Source organism: Cyanistes caeruleus, chromosome 3, assembly GCF_971803275.1.
Source record: "Cyanistes caeruleus chromosome 3, bCyaCae1.hap1.1, whole genome shotgun sequence".
Classification (NCBI taxonomy): Eukaryota; Metazoa; Chordata; class Aves; order Passeriformes; family Paridae; genus Cyanistes; species Cyanistes caeruleus.
Window position 1 is genome coordinate 41,250,723 of NC_141703.1, and position 27,912 is coordinate 41,278,634.

Consider the following 27,912-nt stretch of genomic DNA (forward strand, 5'->3'; position numbering starts at 1 on the left):
CTATAAATTCACATTTAGCTATGTTAAAAACTAATCTAGAAATATAGCATAAAAACCAGAGCTAAAAATTTGCATGCTTTCAAGCAATGTTCGTATGTCTGGAGTCATAAAAGTTTAACAAACATGTATAAATGTCAATTGATACCCAAATCAAGAAATCTGACCTACTTAAACAACACCCTTTCTTTGAATTTGATAAATGTAACAAAATTGCTAGTGGAAATTAAATGATGTTGCTCATCAGCAAAAAAAAAGTAACCTGGGGGAGTCTGTCTATAAATGTCCATCAATTGATTCAGTTTGACTTCCCTGAACATCTAAATGTGAATTCCTCATTTGTAGATTTGTGTTCAGATTAGGCAGAAATTGAAAAAAAGCATCAGAATATTTAAGAGATGCAGATGCTCCTTTCTTCCCCCTCAGGTAAACACACATATCCACAAATAATTTACAGAATATTCCTGGAGTCTCAAGCTCAACTAATAGCATGAAGCTGAAGTCTGAAGTTCTCTGACTACTCTTTGGGCAAACTTTTGAGACTGATCATCATTCTGTAGCTCTTAAAAACCCCCCTAAGATCAACCAGCTGCTTAAAAACGTTCTGTGTGATCTAAAGACTGAAACAATTTATCTGTAGTTATATTACAATACATGTAGCCAATGTGTGAAGTAAATGAAATGAATCCCACAACATTAAAATAAAATAAAGTGAAATAAAAAATACCCAACACCAGACCTCAAAATAATCAATTACAGAAGCAATATGATTTTTTTCCAGAAGTTGTTGCCCATTCAGTTAAACTTGCTATAGAAAATCCAGAAGTTCTTTGGCATTGGCCTTGCTGGCTTATCAGCATACCAGACAAAACAGACACCAAAACAGGCCATAGTTTCAGGCTATAGTTATAAGAAGTAGAATTTTGCCACAACTGAATGAATAACCCAAAACATAGTCTATAAGCACTAATTATAGATAGAAAAAAGAGTCAGCAGGATATATGTCAGATAATCGAGAACATACACACCGACAAGCATGTTTAGAATAGAGAATAAAAGCTAAAGTTGGGGTTTGATAAAGCCCAATAGAAACCTCCCAAATAAAGTGAACCAAATCTCCCTGTTGCTGCTTCCTGTCTGAAAAATAGAAGCGTTAGCTTCTACCAAAGGCACAGAAATCTGGTGAAGGGAGATAGAAAATCCAGTGAGCTAAAAATGACAGAAAAGACAGTTCAGCATGGAGAGGAAAATTTTCATAGCTGCATGGGTGACTCAAAGACAGATAGGACATGTGGCACACAGGAAGTATTAGTCAGAATTATTTATCATCAGGAAACACAGATATGGGTTTTTTTTGGTTTTTTTTTTTAATGTACTAGCTGAGATGGTGAAGTACTTATTTTGAAATATTTTCAAGGCCAGGATGATACTTTGAGGTGAGGAGTGAGGAGAGGAGGGATGAGAAGGAGCACTGTCCACCTGTAACATGGTATTTGGGGTATTTAGTGGAACATGGAAGACCTCTAAGAAATTTAGAGGGTTAATAGAGTTTGAGCTTTTTCCAAAGCCTCCTCTGAGTGTCATTTTCAGGCTGGAGAAGAAAACTCTCTAGATACATAGTGAAATTGAGTAATTTTCATGAGACATGTGAACAACTTCTGTGCCTAAATAACACCTTTTAAAAACTATTGACACACAAAAATCTGTTTTAGGTAGTAAGGTCTTCCTCAGACTCTGAAAGATACAGACAGTATACCAGGAAAATGAGAAGAGGGAGAGAAATTTTGCAGCAGACTACCAAAGCACTGCTGACTTGTGAAGCAGTATTTGTGCCTTTGCTATGTCCATGAGTAGATGGTTATAATCAGACTACACTGAAAACTCAGAGGCAGTAGGTTGAAAAGAAGAGCTAGACAGATGTGAGGAACTCCAGCTGTCCCTCACCTGATTTCATTGTTAGTGCCCCACAATTATATATATCTGCTGGGTCTCACTATTAAATTTTATTTGTCTTCCCTGGAAATTTGACTTCAAAACATCTTCACAAATGCTGACAGATGGACCTCCACTATACCTAAGATAAATAGTTGACATTCTGTACATCTTTTTTGCTAATGATAAATGGACAAACTCTTTCCCTATTCCCTCTCAAGAAAAAGACAACTCCTCTTAGTAATGCAGCTGTTCTGAGTTTAATAAACAAGCCACACACCAGATGCTGCCAATTGATTTAAGTATTAAGCCGCACCGATTTCTTGGTGCCAGAATAAAGGAGGAAAAGGAAGAAGTTTTTTTTCACCAGTGTGAAACAAAAGCCTTTTCATGTGTGTTATATTGTTAATAATCAGTGCTACATAATTAAATATAAAGGCAAAATAAGAGCCTGACTGAAATACAACCCATTTTCTTGAAATTATTAGATTTAACTGTGTAGACTTAAAGTTATGGACAAACACATATGACTTTATTGAACTCCTGGACAGTCCAGAGACCTCAGCTGTGGGGAAACCAGGCAGAAAGACTGCAACTGCTTTGGATGGAAACTTGCAGGTAACAACGCTAACATCACTTCTTTTATGGACAGTGTTGTTGTTTTATTAAGAGTCAGAAATAAACCACATATTAGCAACTTCCAGAAAGAAAGGGATTTATCTTTTTCTCCCTGATTGTAGTCAAAATTCTTGTTAATGACAAAGCTCTCATTCGCTTTGTCATGGCACCAGGATTTCACACAGGTGCAATGCACAAGTCTGTTTATGACCTCATATGATGCACAGTCAGAATCATAAACTAGATACTCAGCTTAGTAGAAAAAAAAAAGTAGATACTGTAAGTGAACACTTCATGTTACGTTGGCAAACTACCCTCAAGTGATTGGTTGGTTGTATTGGTCAGCAGATTTGAATAGGATAGACTGTTGCAAAATGTTCTGACTAAATTAATTTGAGACCATCACTTTTGTCTGATGCTAGAACTCTAGATTAAAAATCATAGTTTTTCATTCTCTATTAAGTCTCCTATACGGTTTAACAGATGAGGGAATTGTTACTAGCATAACATCTATCCTTCACATACCCTATTACCATGGTACTATGGTCTTTATCACTATTTTATCCAAAAAGGGTCATAATTACACATATTAATATGATCTTCACAGTCCAGCTGAGTAGTTGTAGTGAAAACATTTCCATGCTCAGCACATCACCTGCCCTATTTTTCTTGAAAGTAGGCATTGCTGAGTCTATTATGTTTTGACAACATAATCTCAGTACCGACACTAAGACTTAGCCTTTGACTGCTGAATTTCCCTTTAAAATTATGCCTTTTTTCAATTTTACGTAACATTCCATTATTGTTAACTATATCCATTCTCCTCTAGCAGGTTTGAACATTTGTGGGTAATATAGTAAACATAGTTTTGTGGTCTTTGAAATGTGGATTTCTTCTTAATATCCATAATGAAATCTATAGAAACCTGCATAATCATTCTAAAATTTTCTGTATTCTGTTTTAATGGGTTATCTTTAGAAGCAAATTAAAAACAAAAAACACAACTTGCATCAGTGCTGTAATTTATTTTTTATGTTGAAGTAATAAAAGTTTCAGTGAATAAGTATAGTTACATTTGATAATGATTCAGAGTCAGTTAGTAAACTGAAGGCAGCTGCTGCCTGCTGAGACACTGCACACAGAGTCCACCTCCCAAGAACAACTCCAGCTCATAGAATCACAGAATCACAGAATGGGTCAGGTTGGAAGGGACCACAGTGGGTCATCTGGTCCAGCCTCCCTTCTCAAGCAGGGTCATCCTAGAGCACACGGAACAGGATTGTGCTCAGATGGCTCTTGAATATCTCCAGTGAGGGAGACTCCACAGCCTCTCTGAGCAATCTGTGCCAGTGCTCAGTCACATGCACAGTAAAGCCATTTTGCATGGAAGCAGCTCAAACTGGTTCACACATCTGTGGGAATCATTCTTCCTAAAAATCCCACAGAACTGGGATGATTTGTGCATCTGAGACTCAGATTTTCAGAGCTTTCCAAGGACAGAAGTCTATGATGCCTCTTAGGGAGCTGGGATTGATCAACTCTTACCAGAATGCCAGGAACAGTTTCCTTTCCTCTTCCTCTTCCTCTTTTCCAGAAAATCTCTATCCTCTTTTTTCAGCTTTTTTTGATTGTCTTTTTTTTTGAAATGCCTAACTTTGGCCAGAGTCCAGGTAGTCTGCACTGCATTTACAGTACTATGTACTGAGCCATCAGTAGAAAAATCTGCAGTACAATGAACATGAAAAATTTGGGGAAGATGCAAAAGCAATATTGAAATCAGTTAATATTGAAAAGCAAAAACCTCACAGGGGTCTACAGCAATGATTATGTAATTAATTGCATCTAATTTTTTATTAGCCTCCATTTTAAAAGAAATTACATGTGAAGAGCTTCCAGATTGCACAGCATAGAGGGTTTACACAATCAAAAGACTTTTCCTTAGGATTTAGACCCTTTTTCTTGAACATGTAATTGTATTCTTTATAATTTCTTACTTTATCTGCTGCTAACAGAAGAGAAATATTTAAACTGTGTCACACCCAAAAATTACCTTAGAAGAAGAGCTATTGGATGTAAAGGATGTGCAAATAGAATCACTGGAAATTATGTAGATTCTCACATTTATTAACATGAATGCTTTTTCTTTTCTCTCCCTCATTCCCAATTTCATTTTCTCTGTAGATTTAATAGCTCTCTTAATCTCAGAAAAATGCAATGTATGAAGAGTGTATTCAACCTTTAGGGACTATTAAAGAAATGTATACACAATACTTCACACAAAGGCATCTCTGTCTCCTGACAAAATATCACCATGCATAGTAGGAAAATAAGAGGAGAAATGATAATGTGGAAGACATAAATTTCTGGCAGAACTCCCTCAGGAATCACATTTTGGCAAAGATTAAGCTGGTGTGTTGTTTGAGCAGCAGTTTATAAGATCCAGTTCAAGAAGAGCAGGGCAAGCTCCTCCAGTGACGAGCACCTTCAGTGAACCCCTAGTTCTTAGGGATCCCTCTTATTCCTTGTCCAAAAGTCCATGGAGGTCTGCAAATAGATGAGAGCACCCTGGACACACACCTTGGCTGCACTAGCTGAAAACAGTCATCAGATCACCTACATGTGGGCCAAGGCTAACACAAAAAAACTGGTGAGTCCGTCACCATCTTCACTAGCAGTGTGGAGCAAGTACAACAGAGGACTTGCATCAGAGGGCTTGGACATTTCTGCCTGTCAATAAGCTTTCAGATCCAGGATAACCAGATGGAAATAGAATCAGTTACCAAAGAAACACACAACCAGAGAAATCAAAATCAAACTTAAGTTCTCCTGAAACAAAGTTGCTGAGGATGTAGAGAGGATGTGGAGATGGGTCAAAAGAGATGGACCAGGGGAGATTTTTAAAGGTTCTCCTTGTAGAAAGCTGCATGTGCAAGTTCAGGAAAAAAAACTGAACGTAAAGACCTTCTGCTTGATATCTGCTGCACCAGGGCAAAAGAAAAAGCCTGTGAGAACTGGCTTAAACTTGCTGCAGACAGTAAATGCTCAATCAAGACCTGCTCCAGGGGGAACCTTTGGAAAAGCAGGAAGCATTGCTATGGCCATGTAGGGCCCAAGTGATCTGTACACTTAGGCAGTGACTTACTAATCTGGGCCCAGAACAGACCACCTGTCAGGGCCAGGCTGAATGGGGCCCTGAGTAACTTTATCTAGTGAATGGCGTCCTTGCCCAGGCAGGGGGGATGGAACTAGATGATCTTTAAGGTCCCTTCCAACCCAGACCATTCCGTGATTCTATGATTCCATGATGGTATCTATAATTATATTTCAAAGTAAACAAATGGGGAAGAAAAGGAATTGAATACAAGTGGCTCAAAACTTATGCTTTTTGTTATTAGACATACTATATAAATAGTTTGTAAATACTTTTTGGTAAAAGTGCTTAAGTATACTTTATTCTAACGTGCTGTGTGTTTTCTATTTTAATGTCATGCCTAAATCGATAGCTAATTATAATTTGTCAAGAAAAAGCGATTGCAATGGATGCGATCTACCTGCTCGGCTGTTAAATTGAAATGTGGTTGGCTGGCTTTACAGTGTTACCACAATTTGTGTATACCATTTCCATAGTCAGTGTAAGAATCAGGAAATAAATTTATGGCAAATCAGTTCAACACCACACAGAATTGCCCCAAAAATTCTTTATCTGTGGTTGCTAGAAGAAGGAAGATTTTGATGTCTAATTGTTGACACACATTTGTCCAGGATTTAAACAGTTTCCATCTTGGGTTTTACAACCAGATGTAAATTAGGGAAACTCTATTCCAGACCATAAAGATTTAGACAATGATTATTAAAGCAATGTATCCTTGAAGAATCTGAAGTACAATTACCACCACAATTAACATCCATGTCCTCTTCTAGGCCTATCATACAAACTCACATGCCCCCCCGCCCCCACCTCCACCAAATACACACATATGAGAGAGGTTTTCTCCACCAACCTGCAAACTTGTTAGGAAATGGACAGCTGGATATGTAAAAAATTCTCTTCTTTGATTTTCATGCTCACCAGTCATTAACGGGTTACTTTTCAGAGCAGCAAAAAAAAGAAGAGCTGGTTGACCAAACATTTTTTTTCTTATAAAGAAGTGTCAACCCTGAGCTTGTAATTAAGAAGTTAAAATCTGTGATTTATATATATTTATATATATAAAAATAGATGATCATACTAAGACTAAAAAAGTGAAAGAAATCTCCATGTCAGTACTATATATCTGTTTGATCTGAAATTTTGCAGAAGAAATCCTTGTGACACTGAAATTAACTGATATGAAAGATGTAGTTAGGTGTGAAACACTATTGATCTGGTTGCTGTTAGTCTATTAGAGAATTGCTGTCTTGGTAGGGTAATGGACATAGAACAAAAAGTTCTAATCGATGTCAGAACAGTAACAAAAGAAAAAAGATTACATCACAAGAGATTATTTTCTGTCTCAACCCATGAGGGGTCAAGAGTGTTGTTTAACATTGCCATCATGGCTGGTGAGCTCACAGTGGTGAGCTAACTGGAAAACTGTGACAGTTCTAGAACATGGATAAATCCTAAAAGAAACTAGGTGAAATCGTGCTACTACTCATATTTAATGGGCATTAAGATTCAATTCCTAAGCAACTGTAACATGACATTCTGAAGCTAGTGGAGCTACTACCATACTAAAAGATAAACTTATTTTTCAGCTTCTCTACCTTCATACCAATCTGATGTGGTTGTCAGATGGAGTGCAAGACATTCACTGCTGAGACATATGTTTTTAGTGTTGGGGAAAAAAAATCCAGCCTTCCTCCCTACAACAGTGATCATTCTGATGACCTGAATCATCCTACAGAAGTTTCTAAAGGAAACCTGGCTGTCAGTGAAGAACGGTTGCAATTTTTTTTTGTTCCTTTCTTGTCCTTTTTTTTTTTTTTTGTTTTGTTTTGTTGATATTCTGTTGAAATGCAGCAGCCTTGAGTCAGGCTTGATTCAGAAAGAAAACTTTCTTGGTTTCTTCCCCTGTCTTTTTTCTCACTGGGGAAAAACACTTACTGTAAGATCCTTTTTCCCTTTTGCAGCATAAAAGGAAATGAAGCTCAGAAAGTTTCCTGTAATAAAGGATTGAGAAAGAATTCTCTCAAGATTGGATATTGTCTTCAGAGATATCTGAAAAAGCAGGAAGCAGTTCAGTCTGGCACCTGGTACTCTTTGGGAAAACTAAAATGGGAAGCAGGTTGCAATACTGCTGTCTCGTAGAAAACTGCAAGTGTTTGTGGCATGGTCCATTGTCCAAGAGTATAAGAAAAGAAGAAAGTTGGCTGTTTCTGTAGCTAAAACACAGTTTCTCTGACTAGATCCAGGATTATCTCCACCGTCTCTGCAGTACAAGGCTGAGGAAGATGATGAGCAATGTCTGCAGTGACCAGCCAGGCTGTGTGGCTGAAGCCTCCACCTCCCTCCTGTCCGAGTCGACAGGCGGTGCTTCAGTGGTGACAAAATCAAACTCGGTGGGACAGATGTCGTCTGTGCAGCCACTTCCACTGCCTGAGCCGCTGGTTTCGTCACCTGGCACAAAGGAGGGAGGGAAACAGCGTGAGTGCTATAGGTTACAGCTTTCATTCCTTTTCTCCCTTCCACCTGGCACCCCAGGGGGGATGAACACATTGGGAATGAGGAAGTGTTGGTGGTGCTAAATTTCATTCAGTTAAGCTTCCAAATGAAACCCACTGTGACTTAATTAGGTGATTAAATGCTCTTCTGAAAAAGGATCAGCCTGCTGGCATTATGGAAAGCCTTCAGTGTCTGGATGCATTAAACATGAAGATAAGGAAGAGAAGCAAGAGAAACAATTATATAACTGGAATTTCATGGAATAGAAAAAGACTTTTTATGTTGTCAGCAGCGCAGAGCATAAAGACCACAGAAAGTCATTGCAACAGAGCCAATTTATAAATGTGTTCCAAAATTACAGTTATGTAATGACAGTTAATGGTTTCTTACTTGTATCCTGGAAGTTGACATCATTCCCATTGTACGCATTCTTCAGTTTGTTAGTCATGACACGTAAGGCCATGATTTGCTGTCGAATAAAGGTGTCTGGCCTTGTGATGTCCACGTCTACTTCTGGATTGTTGATCTGGTTGGTCAAGCCATCGTTCATAATCTCAGGCAAGTATCTATACAGCAGAATGAAAGATTGGTTTGAGATGCAGCAATTCCAGAAATAAAACACTGTGCAGTAAATGATGTGCTAAGAAATTCAATGTGCAGTTCTTAAACAGATCTATTAAAACTGTTTTGAAAATATAGTTTTAAATTTTACTGACTCCAAAGGATCTGTTTAGTAGCACAGCTGCATGGGGAGCAGAAAGGATTTAAGTTTTTCAACCTCCTAACTCTCCATATACTCCCCAGCAAGAGCAATGACTGTGTGAACTATGGAAAAGGTTCGCAAGCCAGCAGTAAGTCACCACATATTCATATCCTCTACTGACATGAATGGCTGCACACTAAATTAAGCATCTAACAGTGCATTCTGCTGTTTTTATTTCTTTCTGCTTAAAAAATATGAAGTCCTTTGTTGTACATAGCATATTTGTTGTTCTGAGACAGTTTAGAAGCCTACCTTGAGGCGTTATGGCTTTCCTAGTTTAAAAGTACACTTAATTTCCAATTCTTCCTTGCATCTCTCTTTTAGACCACCATGAACAACATCTCCAGGCTATATGACATCTAGGCCCATAAAAAGCATTATAATTTTACCAAACTCCTGTACACTCTTTGATTTGGTCATTATTCCTTTAAACCAGGCTTATGCTTGCATGTCTCACGTACTTTGTGCATAACATTTAAGGTATGGCATTTCCTATCCATCCACAAATCTAAAACTTTTATTCAGTCTCTTACCTTATAATTTCTTGATTACAGCAGCATTCCTTTCTCTGACCTTGAGTAATTTAGTCTTAGGCTGCTCACAGGCAGCAAGTGTGCTGTTGCACATCTTTCCCCCACAAAAAGCAGCCTCCAATCATCCTGCAGCAAAAAACTCCATTACCCTTTGTTAAAGATGCAGTCTTTGTCCCCTGCTGCTCTTTGTCCTCAGGAAGCTCTTTTTGTAGGAATTTGCAAAGCAACATTTTTTCCTGCTTTGAATTTCTGTTAAAAATTATCTGTGCATTTTACAGCTGCCAGGCTGAAAAAGGGTTGACATTATTTCCCTGTGCTGGCATGGCACCCTGAGAAAATAGTGTATTGCAGCTTCCCTCTTCTCTCTTGTCTGTCTTTCTATTTTTGTCCCATATTTAGGCTGCAGGGGATTTGGTGCAGATCTACCCTTTGTTTATGTTCTTTATATGATCTATTTTGTAATTAGTTTGCATACCAGGCTGTCCTACTAATGTTTGTGGGACTCCTTGTGTGCATATGTGCTGAGACAGTAAGTAATGATAGCACAGTCTAGCCTACTAATGACAAACTTCCATGATGCCTGGTACCAAATACACTTTGAGAGTATTTCACGTCGCTGTCACTTGTGTGAGCCAAATTCTCTACCAGCACTGAAGTTTGGTGTTGACAGCATTCTTCTTATTGGTCTGGAAAAATGAATATTCCTGAAAAATAAGTGTGAAAGCAAGGGAGATGAAAGGACTTTCTCTGTTGAAGTCATGGTGAAGGGAAAATAAGCTCTGCATTGCTTCTGGAGGTTCACAAGACGACAGATGCTTTGCTGCACCAAGGAAGGGCTTAGTCTTAGCGTAATGGGTTCTCGTTTTGCGAGATGAGACTCATTTGCAAGCAGTGGCCTTTGAAGGCTTACATGAGAATAATCCTGGGGGTATGTGAACACCTAAGAACCAAACATGACTGCCAAAACACCCAGCCTCAAGCTGCATGTCCTGTTGTTTCATTAGTACCATAATGAGAAATAACATTGCTGTGGGGATCCCATCCAGACTCCGGCAGTCGGATTTACCATAGTGAGAACACAGAGCTACTTCCCCCAGTATGGAAGACTGCAGACCATGGTGTTATGAATCACTAAAGACAGAATAGGAAATAATTCTGCAGAGCTGCCTAGAGGCAGTAGGATGGAGACCTTGGCAGGCAGGGATGCTGTGGACTGCAAAGGAACAGCATCTCCATCTGTCACACGTCTCTACAAATGAAAGGGCTGCTGTAGATAAATTACTCAGCCTAGTAGTAAATCAGAGATTTCAAGGTGCAGTTGATTAAAAACGAGAATGTTAGAATTGAACTGCTGGCTCAGAGAGGATGACTGTCTTGCTCCATATCCTGTCCATGACGATGGCCGTAGATGTTAGTAGGTACAAGTTATCTGAAATTGCTAAATATTTATGTGGATTGCTTTCCTTGTTTATGAAGGGTTAGCAGCTCTTTATTGCCAGCTGTCCATGAGAAGCTAAGGATAGCTCTGAAGGGCAGCTCACTGGCTTTCTTTGACTGATATTTGTTTGACTTCATTTTGTCTTACCATCAATAATAAAAGAAGAATGTACTGACTTAATGCATTTAAAGAGTGCTGTGGTGTGTGAACCTTCATGAAGGTTTGTATTTTGCACAGTGACTAGCGTGCATCTGATGTCCTTCCCAGCAGATGGGGCAGCCCATTCAGTTATTTTGTCAAACTGTCACACACCCTGCTTTATCTGCCCAGCATCTGGTGATCCCCAAAGCATTCCAGGCAAGCGTACCTACCTCACTTAGGTGTGTAAGGGACAAATTCTTGATGTAGGTCACAAGAAACCCATGGCCTTAACACTGCCTAACAGTTAGCGGGATACTTAAATTCCCTCGACATTTAGGACATAATAGCAAAAGAATTAGAAAGGCTGAAAATTAATCTTTAGGTTTACACACATACCCAATCTTGGATGTTCAAATGGAAATGTCTGCGCATAAGCAGAGTCCCACTCCCACCAGATCCAGTCACAGCTAGTCAGGAGTTTATTCATCAATGGAGCAGGGACAGCTGTTAGAGTCCCATGTGCCTTTGGCCAAATGACTAGTTCATTGTGTTTCATCTGCTGGGATTTCCTTGCATAAACATAGACAGCTGGTGCCATTTGAATGCTCTTAGTTATTCCTCCTCTTCTTGTCACTAACTCTGAAAGGTGAGCTCTGAAAAGGTGAGCTCTGAAAGGTGGGACTTTCTGGATCATATCTGCAGGCTTGAGGGGGAGGTCCTGGACATCTGGGACATCTAAAGTTATACTGTGTGCCTTTCTTTAGGCAGCTGAATTGAGTCTTGAATGCCACTTTAGCCACTGTAGGCTCTTTGGTGTCATGCTGCCACTCCAGTAGGGTTGAATATCCCGGAGATATTCAAGGGTCTAATTTCCCAGCTCCATTAAGGTGTCCTGACTACTCAGACCATCTTACATAGCTGTAGGTAAGAGTGTTCAGGCAGCGGACAACTGCCTCTGAGCAGGCTGACAGGGTATTGGGGCTCTTTTCAGGTACCTTAACATTGGTGCTTTTAAAAATACTCAGTTTTAGCCCAGGCTCTGGTTCAGAGGGGAGACAGTGTCCTGTGTCACACTCATCTCAGATGGCCCAGAGAGTCTCCAATGATAGTACAACTGCATGGGCAACACACTCCTTATCACCACATATTTAAATATCTGAATTTACACGTTTGAATGTGTAGCTGGATTCTGCCCTTGTTACTGAAGCAGTTCACCTGCTTCTTTGCTGGGGGGAGGGAGGGGGGAAGTCAGATAAGTCTATATTGAATGAAATATCTTTGAATAGTTTTCATTTCTTTAAAAGACTGATGCAGATATGGGAACATGCAGCCTAAGGTGTTTCGTGAGTAACTCGGAGAGGCAGCCCAACACCTGTTGTGACAAAAGCATTTTGATGTGTGTGGGGTAGGGTTAAGTCACACTGAATAGGAAGCCTTGTCTTGGGACCATGATTTGACAGAAGATTTGTTGCTGGCTGAGCAAAGTTGTTGAACACAGCTGCTTTTGCTGCACTTCCACAAGTTGAGACACCCTTGTGAATTTTAAGTTTTGCTGCTGCTTCTGCTCTCTTTAATGATCTCTTTGTAGGCCTGGCCATTACAAGAACTGTATGCCCATTATAAATGAAAAGAAGTGCCAACCTGAATCAGTGTCTGTTCTTTGCATCCTCGTAGCAAAGAAAAAAATAATAAAAAAAAGAGAAGCAAGCTTTCTTAGCCCTCTGAGTATAGAGAAGCTGAACAATACTATTTGTTTTCTGGTGTTTGCTTCTTGCTCAGCTATGTCAGGATTTTAGTGTAATTTACATTGTTTTCTAAAATATTAATGCTTTCTGTTCCTCTTAGCCTTTCCACAGTTCTTGCTTGTCTCAGCAGACACAGCAAAGATGTTTTTTGGCACATAATAGCCAAGTACCACAAAGCCTATTTAAAACCACTTCTCTTTTCCCCTTCACATTTTTTTTTTTTTTTTAATAAACCATTAATGTTCCACGGTGTCTGCTTCCTTTTCAAATCTAAAAATGATTGATGAATTTTTCAGGTCATATATATAAAGCCTGTAGATTTGACACCTACCCACCCCCCCCCCCCCCCCCCAAAAAAACCCCAAAAAACCAAAAAAACCAACCAACCAAAAAAAAAAGGAAGAATCTTCTGATTTTTAAAAAGAATCTGTCTTAAAGGACAACATTCCCCACATTTTGCTGCCACAGCAGCTGCTTGCAGTACAACTGGGGCATGCCACCTAGGCAGTACTGGAGTTATTCCAGGTGCACAGAATTGTAGGCAATAGAGTACAAAATACAGCACAGGCTTACTCAGGCTGGGCTGGGTTTAGACAGTCACATCTGGTCCAGAAAGATAAGTGCAGTGGAAAATTGGCTTGTTTGGCTAACTAGTTCACCTCATCTGATTCTGTTTGCTCAGGAGGTAATCCCCATAGGATATTTTCAGTTTGGGTTTTTTCCTCCATCTTGGAGAAAAGCTTGAGGAGACACAAGGAGAGGGAGAAAATGCCTCACTGCCAGTTTGTTGGAAGATATAAAAATAAACTAGAGCCATCAATTAAGAATAGGCAGTTTTCACACTTACTGAGAAGTGGTTTATTCCCACTTTCATTAGTGGTGCTAAACAGTTATCTGTGCCTACCTCCAGCTAAAGGACACTCAACTCATTGTCACTGCAAGCTTTGCTGGACAGCAGCGAGAAGCTTTCTGAGGGCAAGCACTGATCTGGTGAGTCTTTCTTCCCACCTGAATTTTACCAGTAATTAAAAGCTCTCTGCCACAGAAGTAGATATTCCCGTATGTGTGGCAGGAGAAGAAATGTCAGGACAGCTGAGAATCTACCCTGTGTTTCCTTTGGTGACATACCTTGTAGTTTTTAGCTAGATATTGAAAATGATAGTGTTAATTTTTTCTTTTATTCCTTACCTTTCTCTATATTATTCTGTTTGTTATATTTTTCTGTCTCATATATCATTCTATTTCTTCTTCTGTTTGGAGGAGTGATAGGTTCCTTGTGGAAAGGAATGCAGGTCTCATCTGTTTTTCATAGCTTTTCAGAGCTAAGACATATTAAAGGCTACAGTCCTGGTGAGCATGAGCACCAGGATGACAACGCATGAGCACAATCTCTCAGATGCTTTGGTTGGAATGAGCTGGCTCAGTTGGCTGGAGTAATTCAAGGTTATTATCCTGAACATCAGAGGGTTCCAGATTTGGTTGCTATTCTTACTTCAATAAAAGTTATATATTCAAGGACTAATACCTTGGACTTGGTTTAAGTCCTAAAACCTGATTTTTAATCATTCTTGGGAAAATTCCCTAATTTCTGAAGAATACCTACTGGTGAAGATGCCATCAGCTCTTGTTAAGAATTTAATTGCATGTAGGGAGGTAGATAAATTTTCAAACTTTGATCTTAATGTTGTTTTTTAGATCCTAAATAGCTTTCAAAAATCTGTCTCTGCACATCTGGCAGAAGATGTTAATTCTTTAAACATAAAATTATGTTCATGTTCTTCTGTGAATACAAATGGAGAAATCCTGCTGGGCATCTCTCTAAAAGGCACTTTGTCTGAAGTAGCTATTATTATTATTATCTTTGATATGGATTTTTCAAAAAAAGAGATTCACCCATCTAACAAATATTTTCCCATTTCCACAGCACTTGGTTTCTATGTGATGTGACCTGATTAAAACTGTTTTTTGTACAGGATCAGCAACGAGCCAAGTGCACCCTTCCAGAACACCAAATGGATGACTCCTTTACCCCGTGATTACTTGTGAATTGGTGACCTTCAGTTGGCGACCTGGTGTCACTGTAAATTAATCATGGCAGCAAAGTGATATTTAGGGAGTGTAATAACCACAAATGACCTTGGTGTAATGCCTCTCTCAGGAGAAAGCCAAGCTCTCATTCTCTGTGATCTCAGGTTTGTAATTCTTTTCCACTGTAGAAGCAGCATCAAAAGGTGATGTGTAAAGTGAAACATAAGGCATAATGTCTATCTGGCAATTCAAAGTTTCTAATTCTTTGTTCCAAAACAGGATGTGATAAAAACCCCAGCAATAAAAACCCCAGCAATAATTTCCTTTCCCCATGGTAGCAAACACCATGTTGTCTTTTTCCTTACAGTATTAAGCCTAGGTGTATGCATTTCCTTTTTTTTGTATCGCAGGCTTTTGTCATATTCTCTGGAATTCAACATGCAACTCTTCATATAGCACAGTGGTGCTTATGACAGCTGACACAGTGAACACGTATACAAATATATATATATATATGAATACTGGCCAGATTTTGTTATGCTCATTCTTGTGAGCTAGTATTTGATATTAGACACTAATGAGTCTGATCAAGGAAACCTTTAATTTTTTTATGCTGCAGTAAAAGTCTTTGTCCACTAGCCAAGAGGTGATTTTGCATTTAGAACTAGTTATTGTCAATATTGTTTTTCATACTATTTCATGTACAGCCATGACATTCTGTGGTGTTTCTCTGATTTATTATTATTGCCTCCACCTGAAGCATTTATTGAATTCTGTTGCTAAGACTATGACTATACATTTCCTTTGTGAATGGATATTAAACAGAAACTGGGCAGAGGAGCAGTGCCTGGACCTGCTGAAATCATATCTTCAGGTGATATTTTGAAGCTGTCACTCTACATCCAGTGAAACGTCTGTGTTCAATTACCAAGGAGATTATTAACAGAGGACTGCTCTTCTCTCTCCAGAACATTAATCTCAGAAGGCATCAGGAAAAAACCCAGGCTTCTCATAAGATAAATTCTGCAAAAGAAGGGTAAAAAACTATATGCATAAAATGTACTTCCTTATCTGCCAACAAATGTGGAAGTTGTGCCAAACCCTTCAGTGCAGAAGAGAGCTGCCAAGTATTTCCCAGATGTGGTACACACACTAGTGCTGGCCATGGAAACCAGGAGGTATAGATAGATAGATATTAAGGGATTTGACTGCTCTTTTGTAGAAAGTGTAGCATATATCTCATATATCTGGTGCATGCATCCTGATGTGGCTCATGGCATTTAGCTGGGATACCTTGAAACTCTGCTAAACTGCTGGGAGTGCAGTTTAGACATGAGCAGCCTGAGCTCATGTCTTTCAAAGCTCAATAACAAGAAAGGATAAAATAGAGAAAGAGAAAGCACACATTTTTATTTCTCCCTTCACACTGTTTCTTTATGATGAAACCTGTAATAGCCAGATGCTCCTCCTAGTATTCTCTGAATCCCCAGGGGCTTTCTATGGATCTGGGACTGCAACTAAGCAGTGGCTCATGCTTTTGGACAGGTTTGTTCACATGCATCCAAAAACGGATTCAAGGGGCTTGCAGTATGCCAAACAGCCCCCTCCTCTTGTCTGTAAAATGAATTCCCTTGAAGGTTATGTAGTAAGGCTAGGAAAAAATTATGTGCATTCAGTGTGAAACATCCCCTTGTAAACTGTGCTCCTTATCAAAATGATCAGATGATGAGATGGTGGGGTGGGTGCAATCTATTTATGCATCTGCCCATCCATATATCCATGTAAAATGACACTCAGTATGTTTCTAATTTTTTTTCCCTATGTTGCTGTATTTTCATTGTTTTTATATTTTACATGCTTGTCTCATTTTTTCTATTTGTTTGTTTGATTGATTGGTTGTTTTTTCTTTCTGGCTCATTTTTATATTCTGTCTTCACATGTATCTTCAGGTAAAAGGAAAATAAAGATTCCAGTCCCTGAGTGCCAGAAAGTGTCACTTCCCTTGAGATTCAGCTGTCACTAGACACTCAAACCTCTCCACTCCTCATGTCTTCCCAAAAGCACAGGATACTGCTGTGCACCTGAAACTGTGCCCCTGGCATGGTCCCTGAGCCAATTCCTCCCCCTCTCAGCAGGGATAATCAGATCCTCTCCTCTGTCAGCTGATGAATCCACACTGGGACTTTTGGAGACACCTGCTCATCTGCTGGCTCCTGCTCTGCTGCAGCCAGGGCCAAGTAAACTTCAAAATTAAAACTCACAGAAAATTCATCACAAACAAGGGCAGACAACCACAATTATCTCTGATGAAGTAGCATAAGGTCAAATCTTCTACACAAGATAAGTAGGAGTGCTACATTTATTCTTGGGAGGTTATTTTTCATTCCCCTGCCCCCCAAAGGAAATAGCCCTAAGCTTTGCCAGCCAGTAGCAAGTCGAGTTGAAATTCCAATCTCTGTTTCATCCCACTATGATATCCCGAGAGTGTAATTGCATCACAAGATGTCAGTCCCAACACAGGGATGCTAAATGGACCTAAAGAGCTCTTTGAAATCTCCGTATAAATTATCTTTCTGGAGCCAAACCAATGCACATTTTCTGCCTTCACATGCTGACACTCTGTGCACATTTACCCTGACTCACACTCTGGCTTTAATGGCACTTTGACAATAAGTAATCCTGGCAACAAGCTGCACATGGACAACGGCTTGTTCTCCCCATTTCTGTTTCACCCTGACAAACAGTTTCATGAAATACCCCCAGTTTGATGATTGCTTCAGGTCAGATGGGGATTTGGAGCGGGTGGGGTGGAGAGGGGTCCACCTCACCTCGCCTTGGTGTGGCCATTCCAGCAGTCCTCCTCGACTGACGGACCGGCTGTCACTCGCTCGTCCTTGCAGATTGTGTAGGGCAATGTGGACCAGAACTTTTTAGAGAGCTTTAGCTTTTCTTTAATGTCTGTTACCTGATTGAGAGACAATGAGAGGGCAAACAGATTAAAAAACATCAGCCACGCTAATTATAGTGTTAAACAATACATTGTTTAAGTTTGTAATGGTGATGATGGTGAAGGTTAAAAAAGCTAAAGGTGCTAAAACTTAATTTCCCGTGTTTAAAAACAAGACACCCAGAATTTGAGTTCAGAGCATACAAACAATCAAAGTCACCTTTTTCCACAGGCAAGACATTAATAAAAGCATGTTGCATCTTGAGCTTCCTAGTCTCCATTTACCTAAGGTTTTATAAATATACACCTTTTTAAGAATTAATATGCTTCACAGTCTACTGAATGTGAATTCAGTAAAACAGTGTATATCAGATAAACCCACCAGCTTGGTCATGTCTTAGAAAAATATTATATAGACAGCTACATGTGCAGGTTCTAAAAAAATGATGCAGTGCTGAGCTGATGTTGAACTGATTTAAGATACATGGGCTGAATACATTGCTGTACATTTGGATCTCAGTTACAGTGAGAAGTCATGCAGAGAACATATTCATCTTTCCTATTATGTGTAGATAAATATCTGTAGGTGAATACAAAATCTGCATGCAAGAAATGTTGTGACAGTATCGAAACAGTTTCTTTACCTTATAAATTCCTTGAACAATAATTTAATTTGGCATGATTCAGGCTGCAAGCAGGAGCAAACTGAATTTCCAGCATCAACTTAATAAATAAATGCTCTGACTAAAATTTTATCAGTTCTTGTTTTGTGTATGGTATACCAGAGTGGAGAAATCTACAAGAACAGATAGAAAAAACAACAGAGGACAGACTACAAAGGATGAATGCTGCCACTGTTGTTCTTATGGAAACAGATGCATTTCACATTAAGTTGTAATAGGATTTAGGGGAGCTTGTTGAATAGCTTTTAAAGGAAATCGCTAAGCTTTGTTCTTTAAAAAAACCAGGAAATAAATGCTCTCCATTCCTCCGTTCAGTTTTGAGATTGTCTTTTAGGTTGTTGAAGTACAATATTGTACTCGGCTATTTATCTCTTTTATCTTTTTTTCTCAGGACATGATAGCTCTCCTTGCAAATGGTCTATGCTGCTTTGCCATGCTTAAACTCTGTGGAATGTCACTTTACAAGCCAGAAGATAGAAACAGCTGAGGATGTTATTTCAGAGGCACTGTTTGAATTTTCATCCACAAGAAATAAGAAATAAGAAAGAAATAAAAGAAATGAGAAGAGGACAATAAAAAAAATGTAAGAAGAAGAAATAAGAAATAAGTAGGACAGTATTTTTCTGCATGGGATGTTGACAGTATTTCTTGCCAAGATAGACACCTTATAAATCTCCTCCACACCCCTTGCCAAGCCCCAGTTACTTTGTTTTCACATGAGATATCAGTGGCATTTGCAAGCCTTTAAAGTCTCTATAGGGGAGCCCTGTCAAGCCAAAAAATCAATTCCAGTTTACAGGCTGTGAGCAAGGCTTTGGCAGAAGTGGAGACCAAGGATGCCTACCCTTTCTGATGTCCTTGGTCCATGGGACCAGGGCTTCTGGGGAGACAGCAATCCCTCTTCTTCCCTTTCTGCCCATGCTGAGGGTAAAAACCCCAAGGTATCTACTGGGACAGCTAACCAGCACAAGCAACATTGTTCATGGTGTGCAAATTCCTGCTAGGACACTGTGAGAATAGAGAAAGTCTATAGAAAGTGTAAGGAAGAAAGAAGAGTGGGTGGAGGATCCATTAATGTAAGTTTGGTGAACATGAAAGTCAAAGGGATAGATTTTCTTATTATAGCTTGTGACTGGATAACTATTTACACAAATAATCTGATTAATATTGGTGGTGAGTAATTGGCTTTCAGACCAATAACTTCATTGCTTGCTGGAAGTTATGTAAAGCTATCAAAACTCAGATGTTTAGACTTACATTCAGATTTTGCCCATATTCAAATTAGAGCTGGTGTTTTAGGACTTGCAGACTTCTGTTTTCAACAAGTGATTCAACACATATTGGAAAGTAATTTTCCCCCTACCCTTCTAAGAGCTGTAATTTGGAGTAGAAGCCTTTCATTTTCATAGAAGCCAGCAAAAGAATGGAGAGATTGTCACTCTCACGCTGCACATGCTCTCCAGATACTCCCTGAAAATCAAAATATGGACTCCCATTCCCCAGTCTTTTCTGAAGATATTAAACTGTGTTTGTGTACTGTATATTAGATAAAAAAAATCATTAAATTTCCTAACAGATTTTTTTAAAAATTCGTGTTGAGGAAGTACACATGATAAAATAAGATGGTCTTACTTTATTCAGGATCATTGGTAAATGACAACTAATTAAATCTCAGAGGCATCCTCCTGAGGTGTTATTCCTATTTTAGAGCCTGGAGGGCAGTAGACATTTGCATGATTCACAAAAGGCAGCAATAGTGAAAATGACTACAGCTTAGGGAAAGGTTACCATTTACAGCCTCTCAAGATGCCTTTGATTCAGGTGCATTTAAATTTTTTTTTTTATGACTTCAGATATTTCCCTTCACAGCTATCTCCTACCTCACGCCTCCCTATTGCATTTTTTCACCATGGAGATTTACACAGCCTGTGTGGACTTAGTCTCTGAAGTCTTGTCCCTTCCTGCTGTCTGACCTGCATTAATCCCCAGTTTTTAGCACTGGAGTTTGCACATCTGTCTAACTGGTTCTGCAAACCTCATCCTGAAACTTTCTGGAAGTGCAGTGTGGTGTCCGGTGGCTTTGCTAAAGGAGTTTTGAGCACTGAGGGAGCCACCTCATCTTTCAGGGAGCAGCCCAATGGCCACCTCTGTGAGATGAATGTTTGGGCAGGCAATGACTTTGGAGTACTTTTAATGTAACTTTAAGTGCAGAATAGAATTAGGAGATGTAATGCCTACCATGACACGTTAAACTTTTGCCTGTGGATTTCAGAGGCTTCAGTTCTAGGATCTTGTCAAGCATGACCACAGAAATTCTCTTATTAGTCCCCATGGTTACACATACTCCTCTGTACATTGTTTTGATCACCACCAGCATTTAAAAACTATGTAACAGATGTAGAGACCCTTGAAAATGAGACAAAACCCACTAAGGACTCAGTTAACACTGCTTGCTTGTGATTTATGAAGTCAGACTACTGTATTCCCTAGTGACCTGTGGCCTTGTAAATGATTCCTCGGTATTTCCTATTCTTTGAATTTAAGATTAACTTTCAAGCTTGGTTAGGCTTCTGTGGAAACATTTAAATATGAGACATATGCAGTTTTGATATTTTACATATTTTCTTTCCACTTGCTCTAGCAGAGATTTATGGGGATTAAGATGCCTGGATACCTTTGGCTGTAGCTAGCCTGATTTTCCCTAGTTATCTTCCTGACATAGCCCTGATATTATATTGAAATACCCTTTTTTCAGCTACTTTGAAGGTATGAAACTTGTTCTGAATCACAATATTTTCTCATTAAAAACAAAAAAAGATACAGCAAGAACCACTCAAAGAGTTAATTTTTTAATCTATTGGGGACATAAAAAAATGTATATTAAAATAGCCTTTTCTTGATCTATAACTGCTAGAAGAAGAAAGGCATTACTGTGTAAGAGAGAAAAGTTAAATATTTTCATAATTTTCAAAGAGAAACTCATATCCAGAGTTATGGGAATGTTATACCCTCACATTGAAAAATACAGTTTATTTTGTATTTCTGCCACTGACTTCTTATGCAACCAAGTCAGTATGTATGTCATGCAATTCCTCAGCAGAACTTGGAAGGGCACCCATGAGCTCAGTTCCAGGCCCACCAGCATGAGCTTAGTTATAAGCTAAATAAAGCTGACACTAAAATAGAATAGAATAGAATAAAATAAAATAAAATAAAATAAAATAAAATAAAATAAAATAAAATAAAATAAAATAAAATAAAATAAAATAAAATAAAATAAAATAAAATAAAATAAAATAAAATAAAATAAAACTACTACACCCATGTTTCTGTCTTTACCCACCTTGCATGCCAAAATCATGAAGAGAGCTAAAATCAAGCCTGTCACTTTACTAGGAATCAGATCCTAGCATTCCTTGCTTTATTTTGGGACATTTGGATAAAATGACAATTCAAGGTAAGTTTTGAATATACCATGTAAAAATAAAGGTGTGCTGAATACCAGTTTCACAAGGCATGGAAGATTGCAGAAAGACCCTTGCTTCTGAAGCAGGCAGACAATTTCCAATAGAATCACTTTGGCTTAATTTCTGATGGAAGAATGCTTGCTTGGCAGTGTGATAAAATACACGCAGAAGCAATTGGGGAGAAAAAACAAATTTTAAATGTGGAGTCCCTAAAATAATTAAAAAAAAATAAATTCTTTTTTTTTTTTTCTTTTTGTCCTGATCTGCCAAATCCTCCCCCGTCAAGACCAGCTCATATTTCTTCCAGATTTATCATCCCTAGCCATATGATTCCTACTTTCAAAGATAAAGGGCTATCAGAAGATGCTAAAATTGTGTTCAAAGATGGTGAAATACACACAAACCTCATGTAGGTTCAATGCAATAAATAAAATAAAATAATATGGAGCCTTTATGTTAAGAAGAAATGTTTCCCATAGTCTCTGTTTCTTCTTTCTGATGTTTTTGAATTGCATTTTTTTCTTGTTCATTCTGCTATTTGGAAAGATTTTCCTTTTGAAGTGAAAGCAGAATATTCAGCTTGCCTTTCTGTCAACACCTTCTCCTTGTGGCTGCTCAGAGATGTCTTGATGCAAAGCCCATTGAGAATTAAGCCTTTATGACCTGGAAAAACGTACAAATGTTTCTGGTTGTTCACCATAAGTTGCTTCTCTGGGGTACGGGGGTGCCACCCCGGATGTTTTGCTGTGGGTTGTATGGGGCAGCAGAGATACTTGGCAGATGTTTCAAGTGGCTGCTTGTGATGGGGAGCTGCAATTTCAGGGACTTCAGGCTGCATGTGTAAAGTGTATCCTGCCAGTGTGTCACACTGACAGGACAGCTAGAGCCAGCCAGTGGAAAGAGTCTGACATTTTGTCTCAGAGAACAGATGTGAAAACAGCCACTGTGAACCAAGTTCATGCCTGTCATGTGGAGGCCCTATGGCTTGGTCTGGCTGGTGGGCCAGCCACAGCCAGGATCAACCTGAAAGCAGCACCCTAAGTTCAGGGATATTGTTTCAGTTAGGGAGAGTTAAAGTCCATTTGCATTGGAGTTACTATGTTAATATTGGTTATTGGCTGCCACTCATACTTGGTTAGAATGTTTCTAGTAAGTTCAAAGCTAAATTGGATTGTCCTTCCTTCGCAGCCTTAGTGTGGGGCTGTATTCAGGAGGGCTCGGTGTTAAGATTAAAGGACCCTTGGATTTTCCACCTAAGACACATCACCTGCTCTTTTCTCCCATGCCAACCCACCACAACTGCTGCCTGTCCTCACAGGCGTGGGCTGCGCAACGCCTCATGTGCAGTTTTAGTCAGAGAAACCTTTGCCCTTTCATCCACAACAACATTTAACTAATGCCACTTCACGCTACATTATTTTCCAGTGAAAAACCAGACAAGTTTTTTGTTTGCCTGCTGCTTGCTTTGCCCTACAAGTGTCTAAGACACCCAGCCACAAACTCAGCACCCTTGCAGTCTTTATTAAAAATAATGTAGACCTTGTATAATAATAGGCAGCTGGATAATGGATTTGTGGATATGGTCCTCGAGCACCTGACCTGGCATGTGGAATTGTGAGAGGCATGCCCTTCACCATGGGCATGGCCAGGTAAGAAGAACAAACAGTTCACCACCTGATTTGTATTCTGCCATACCAGCAGAAAACTGCGCCAGACTTTCATACATCGATTTATGTCCATTAGGGATTTAATCTGAAAGCATTCTGAGACTAACAGCCAACAATTTGTTTAAAAGGAGTAGGTTAGCAAGCACAGATTTTATACTGCTTCTAACTAAGTTGTTATGTTTATATGTCTGCTACATGTGTGTCACAGTCAGGGCAAGAATCATATGTCACAGTACAGGACAGCTGGGTATTTTAATTGTCACACAGTTTTCCTTGTAAAATGTGCTTAATGAAAAGCAGTTAACTAAGTTTTAGGGGCTGTCCCCCAAGAAAGATGTGTCTCCTGTGTGTGCTTTGTTACTTCTCTCATCTTCATATAGATGTCTCGGAGGCACTAGGCATTTTTGTATAAGCGACTGAACTGGGCTCCCTCTACCTCATCTAGCTAAAGAGGATCTCTCTCAGAAGTTTTTTAAAGGCACCTTCATTTTTCCACTGATTAGATGTAGGGGAGCTTAGGCACACATTCTTGTTTAGAAGGGCTCATTAGGTGCCCAAGATTTCAATGCACACTAGGTACCTCAGTGAGGGTGACCTGCTTCGATTATAAAACAAGCGAGGCAGAACTTTATTTGCTCGATATGGAATTTTTTTTTTTTCATACGTTATACATTTCCATACTTTCTCACAAAACATAATTAAATACTGCCAAGCAGTAGCCAAACCACCATGAACTTGAGGGCGGATTGTTTTCAGCTTTTTGAAAAGTGAGGCGGGTGCCACATGGACTCAGCAGGACTTGAGCATCGCGTTGCCCCAGCTGCCAAGGAGCACCCTGGATTTGGGGGACCCTCGAGATGGCAGTGTTGCTCAGTCTTTAGCTGCTGCCAGCCCCTCTCAGCACACCCGCTGTGCTTCCCAGAGAATAAGGCTGTAGATTGTTCCGCTGAATATAAAACTGACAACCCTGTTATTTTAAACTCGAAAGTGACAGGCTGTTATTTTAATGAGGTCTGCCAGTGCCAAGGTTAACCAAAGCTTTATTTTCCCTACAAAACATTAAGGCTGCGGTTCTAAAAAGGGGGCTGTGAAATTTTATGGTTATTGATACTTTCTCAGGGCAGAGAAGTTCTGAGAATTTCACCCAGGTCTTCTTGCTCAAGAAATGCTTTTTGGTTTTCCACTCTTTTTTTTTTTTGTTTTTTTTTGTTTTCCCCTGACTTTGTGACTTTAAGTGGTCTGGAGCTTTACCAATGCCTGCCTGCTCATGATTCATGTTTCTGAATCTGCAGAAAAGCAGATGACAACTCTTCTAATCAAGAACTAAGGCAGAATCCCAGTTATAAAACACAAATGAGCACCTGAGTAATTTGTGAAATAAAACAAATGAACGAGGTGACTTTACAAAGGAAGACTTTTCTCATCACAGTATTTCAAAGTAAAATGGAAGGATTTTTGCTGTCAATGTATCTGAGAGCTATCACCTTTTTGACAAGAAAAAAGTTAAGGCCTTTAATAACAGTAAAGAATAGCTATTAACCTTACTGAATACATAAGTTCAGAGAGTTAGGGTGCATTCAGCTTCCACACCAATACTCCTACACTTATGTATCTACATTCACATCACAACCCCAGAAACCCAACACTGACTCACTTAAGTTTCTAGTGCCATTTGAGACACCTGCAGCGATCTGGGCAAGTCTCCTGTAATTTGTGATTTATATGTGACCACCCAGGGTGCCGTCTTGGTTGACCTAGCTGAATTGTGTTTCATTGAGCTTTGACCCGAAGCAGTCATTTTTAAACAATCCAGGTTGCCTACTGCATGTTTTTCAGGAAAATAATTTGCAGGTCTGCATGAGGGCTGACATGACCTCGCAGAAGGCTCCTTGCCGTCTGTGGCCTGGAAATGCTGGTGTCACGTCAGGCGTTTGCTGGCTCCAGGGGCAGCTGCCATTGCTCCTGTAGGGGCTGGACAGTCACTGCTCAGAGCTGACAGCCTTGTGCTCTAAAAGAGTGCAAATAAATCAGGCATGTGCCTTTGGCATTGCTCCCTTTCTGTGTTTTAACCCTCACCTGGAGATCCTGCCTTCAGCAGTCTCCACAGCCCTGCAGAGAGCACAGCGTTGCCTCACATCATCAAGTGGACCTTCCTTTTTTAATAAAAACACTGACATTTTTGCTTACAGGCAGGTAGAGCCTGACACAAAACTCCTCCCACATTCAACATTCATTTTGGCTGGCGAGAGACGAAGGGCAGAAGTCTGTCCAGTGGTGAAGCAATCTGGCCTAAATGTCCTTTCCATAAATGTGTCCTCCTTTCCATAAATGTGTCCATTTATACTCTACACTTGGACCCTCAGTACATGAAAACATTGCTTTTGGAAGGTAGATGGTACTGGAAACATGCGTGCCCTGAAATGGAAATCTGTAGGACCTGAAGCAGCTTTCCCCTTTCCTGCAATACCTAGGAGCAGTGCTAAAAAGCTGGTCTACAAATCTGATTCAAACAAATCCAAAGCACTCAGAGGAATCAGCTTTTTATTGCAGATAAGTATAAAAGTAGCAACAGAAATATGCTGGAATCTTAAAGATAAAATGCCAGAGGCTTTTCTGTGTCAAGGCTAAGCTGTTAAGCATTGCTTCTTTCTGAACAGTCCTTCATCTCTCCAAGCAAAAATGTTAATAGCTAATGTAAACAATTACTAATAGATTATTTCAAGCTTATATAGCCTTTCATTTGTCCTGGAAATGTTCATCTGGTACCCGTGGTGAAGGGGCTGTTTCTTCTCTTAAAACTCAAGGGTTTTGCATGTGTTACAGCAGAAAAATAGCTGAAGCTTCCTAAGAGCTGTGAGAAGTATACAATTTCAAAGGGCAGCAAGAGGCTGGGATATGTCCTTTCATAACAGAGCAATGACAATTGTACTTCACACTTGAAGTAGCCTTATACTTCACTTCTTCTAGTAGTTAGTTCTTGACACAGCTCCTCTGCTTTCCAAACTGAAGATGTTCTCAGTGGACTCTCAATGATTCAAAGCCAAACTTTTCAGCTCTTCTTATCCCAAGGGATTCTCAGGTCCAACACACTCAGCCTGAGGGAGAGCAGCTGCAGAGAGCAAGGCATTGGAATGGTAGAGCACTCTTCTCCACATCATAATCTAGATTAATAATGCTCCCATTATTAATATTCTATGGGAACACCCCAAACTTGCAGCCGTACCATGCAAACTCCTGCTTGTTCTAACACCACCATTTATTCCATCCAAAATTAATGCCTGCTAGATTTCCTTCCCCTAACCTAATGGCTGCCAGTCAATCTCTTCTGGAGCTGGAGCTTGGTTTCAATGACCTGGATATTTTCTTTCTGGATTATTTTCATCCAAATACATAAAAATCTGCATTGTTTCAAGTGGTGAATATATACAGTCAGGAAAATATTAAAAGTCAGCACAGAGGCTTTGTGACATTGCATGTACTCATTGTAGTGATGTGTAGTTTTGCCAAATTTTCTTTCCAGACTCCCCAAGGAAGATGACACAATTTCATTTTCAGAGTGGTTTCAGAGATGAGGAAGTTTTCAAGAAATTAAATCACATGCAAATATAAATTGTTAAAACATCTAAGTGAAAATCACAAAATATTGTGAATGAAAAAGGTAACATTTTCAGAGACACAAAGTTATGTAAAAAGATATTTCTGGCAGGGCGAGTAGGCTCAGCAGGGAAAGTGCTTATCAGGAAAACAATCGGAGTCAGAGAGAGCCTTGTAGTGTCAATCTGCTATGTCAATATACTAATGGCTTTTGTTGCCTTCCTACTGGGCAGGGGAGCTGAGGTGGAGTTGCACTCTTGTTCTTTCAGGATAGGGTTAAGTACCCCAATTACTGGATCCTCACAGAACAGCTGCACACAGCTTCCTCAGGGCTGCCAGGGACACAGGCAGATGCAGACAGGAGGTGTAGAGGTTGGGTGTGGGTCCAGCTACTGCTGGTGTTCAAGAATCACTCTAAAAGAGGGATGGAATGTAAGTCCAGATTGAAGTTTGGCAAAGTAATGGGGTGTTCTCATAAGATTTTATCCTAAAGCAGCAACAAATCTAATGAGACTAATCGATTCTCTGTTTTTTGCCATGGCCGAGTGGAAAGTCAGGAATTTAGATGTTCTTTCAAAATTGGTGCTCAATCTAATCCTGAATCAGGAAATAAACCCTTTCTTTGGTTCTCTTTGAAGTAGTTATGTGTATCTGGAGTCCTCAGTCTGAGCCCTGTGACTTGGTGAGCAATATTAATTCAAGGTGCACAGCTCAC

At 39.5% G+C, this 27,912-nt stretch overlaps 1 protein-coding gene and 1 long non-coding RNA gene across 3 annotated transcripts in view; one reads left to right on the forward strand and one right to left on the reverse strand.

Moving 5' to 3' along the window:
- Positions 1-2,252: 2,252 nt before the first annotated feature.
- On the forward strand, positions 2,253-11,109 carry LOC147654109 (uncharacterized). The gene is made up of 2 exons (XR_015284463.1): positions 2,253-2,547; positions 7,660-11,109. It is a non-coding gene; the product is annotated as an uncharacterized LOC147654109 (long non-coding RNA).
- Positions 7,944-27,912, reverse strand: part of GPC6 (glypican 6) — a 709,793-nt gene continuing 689,824 nt past the window's right edge. For both annotated transcript variants that reach the window (XM_086880897.1, XM_086880898.1), the window contains 3 exons: positions 17,668-17,804; positions 8,582-8,757; positions 7,944-8,146 (listed from right to left, as the gene is read on the reverse strand). In XM_086880897.1, the coding sequence (XP_086737023.1) occupies positions 7,944-8,146; positions 8,582-8,757; positions 17,668-17,804 (516 nt within the window). The remainder of the gene's footprint in view (positions 8,147-8,581; positions 8,758-17,667; positions 17,805-27,912) is intronic.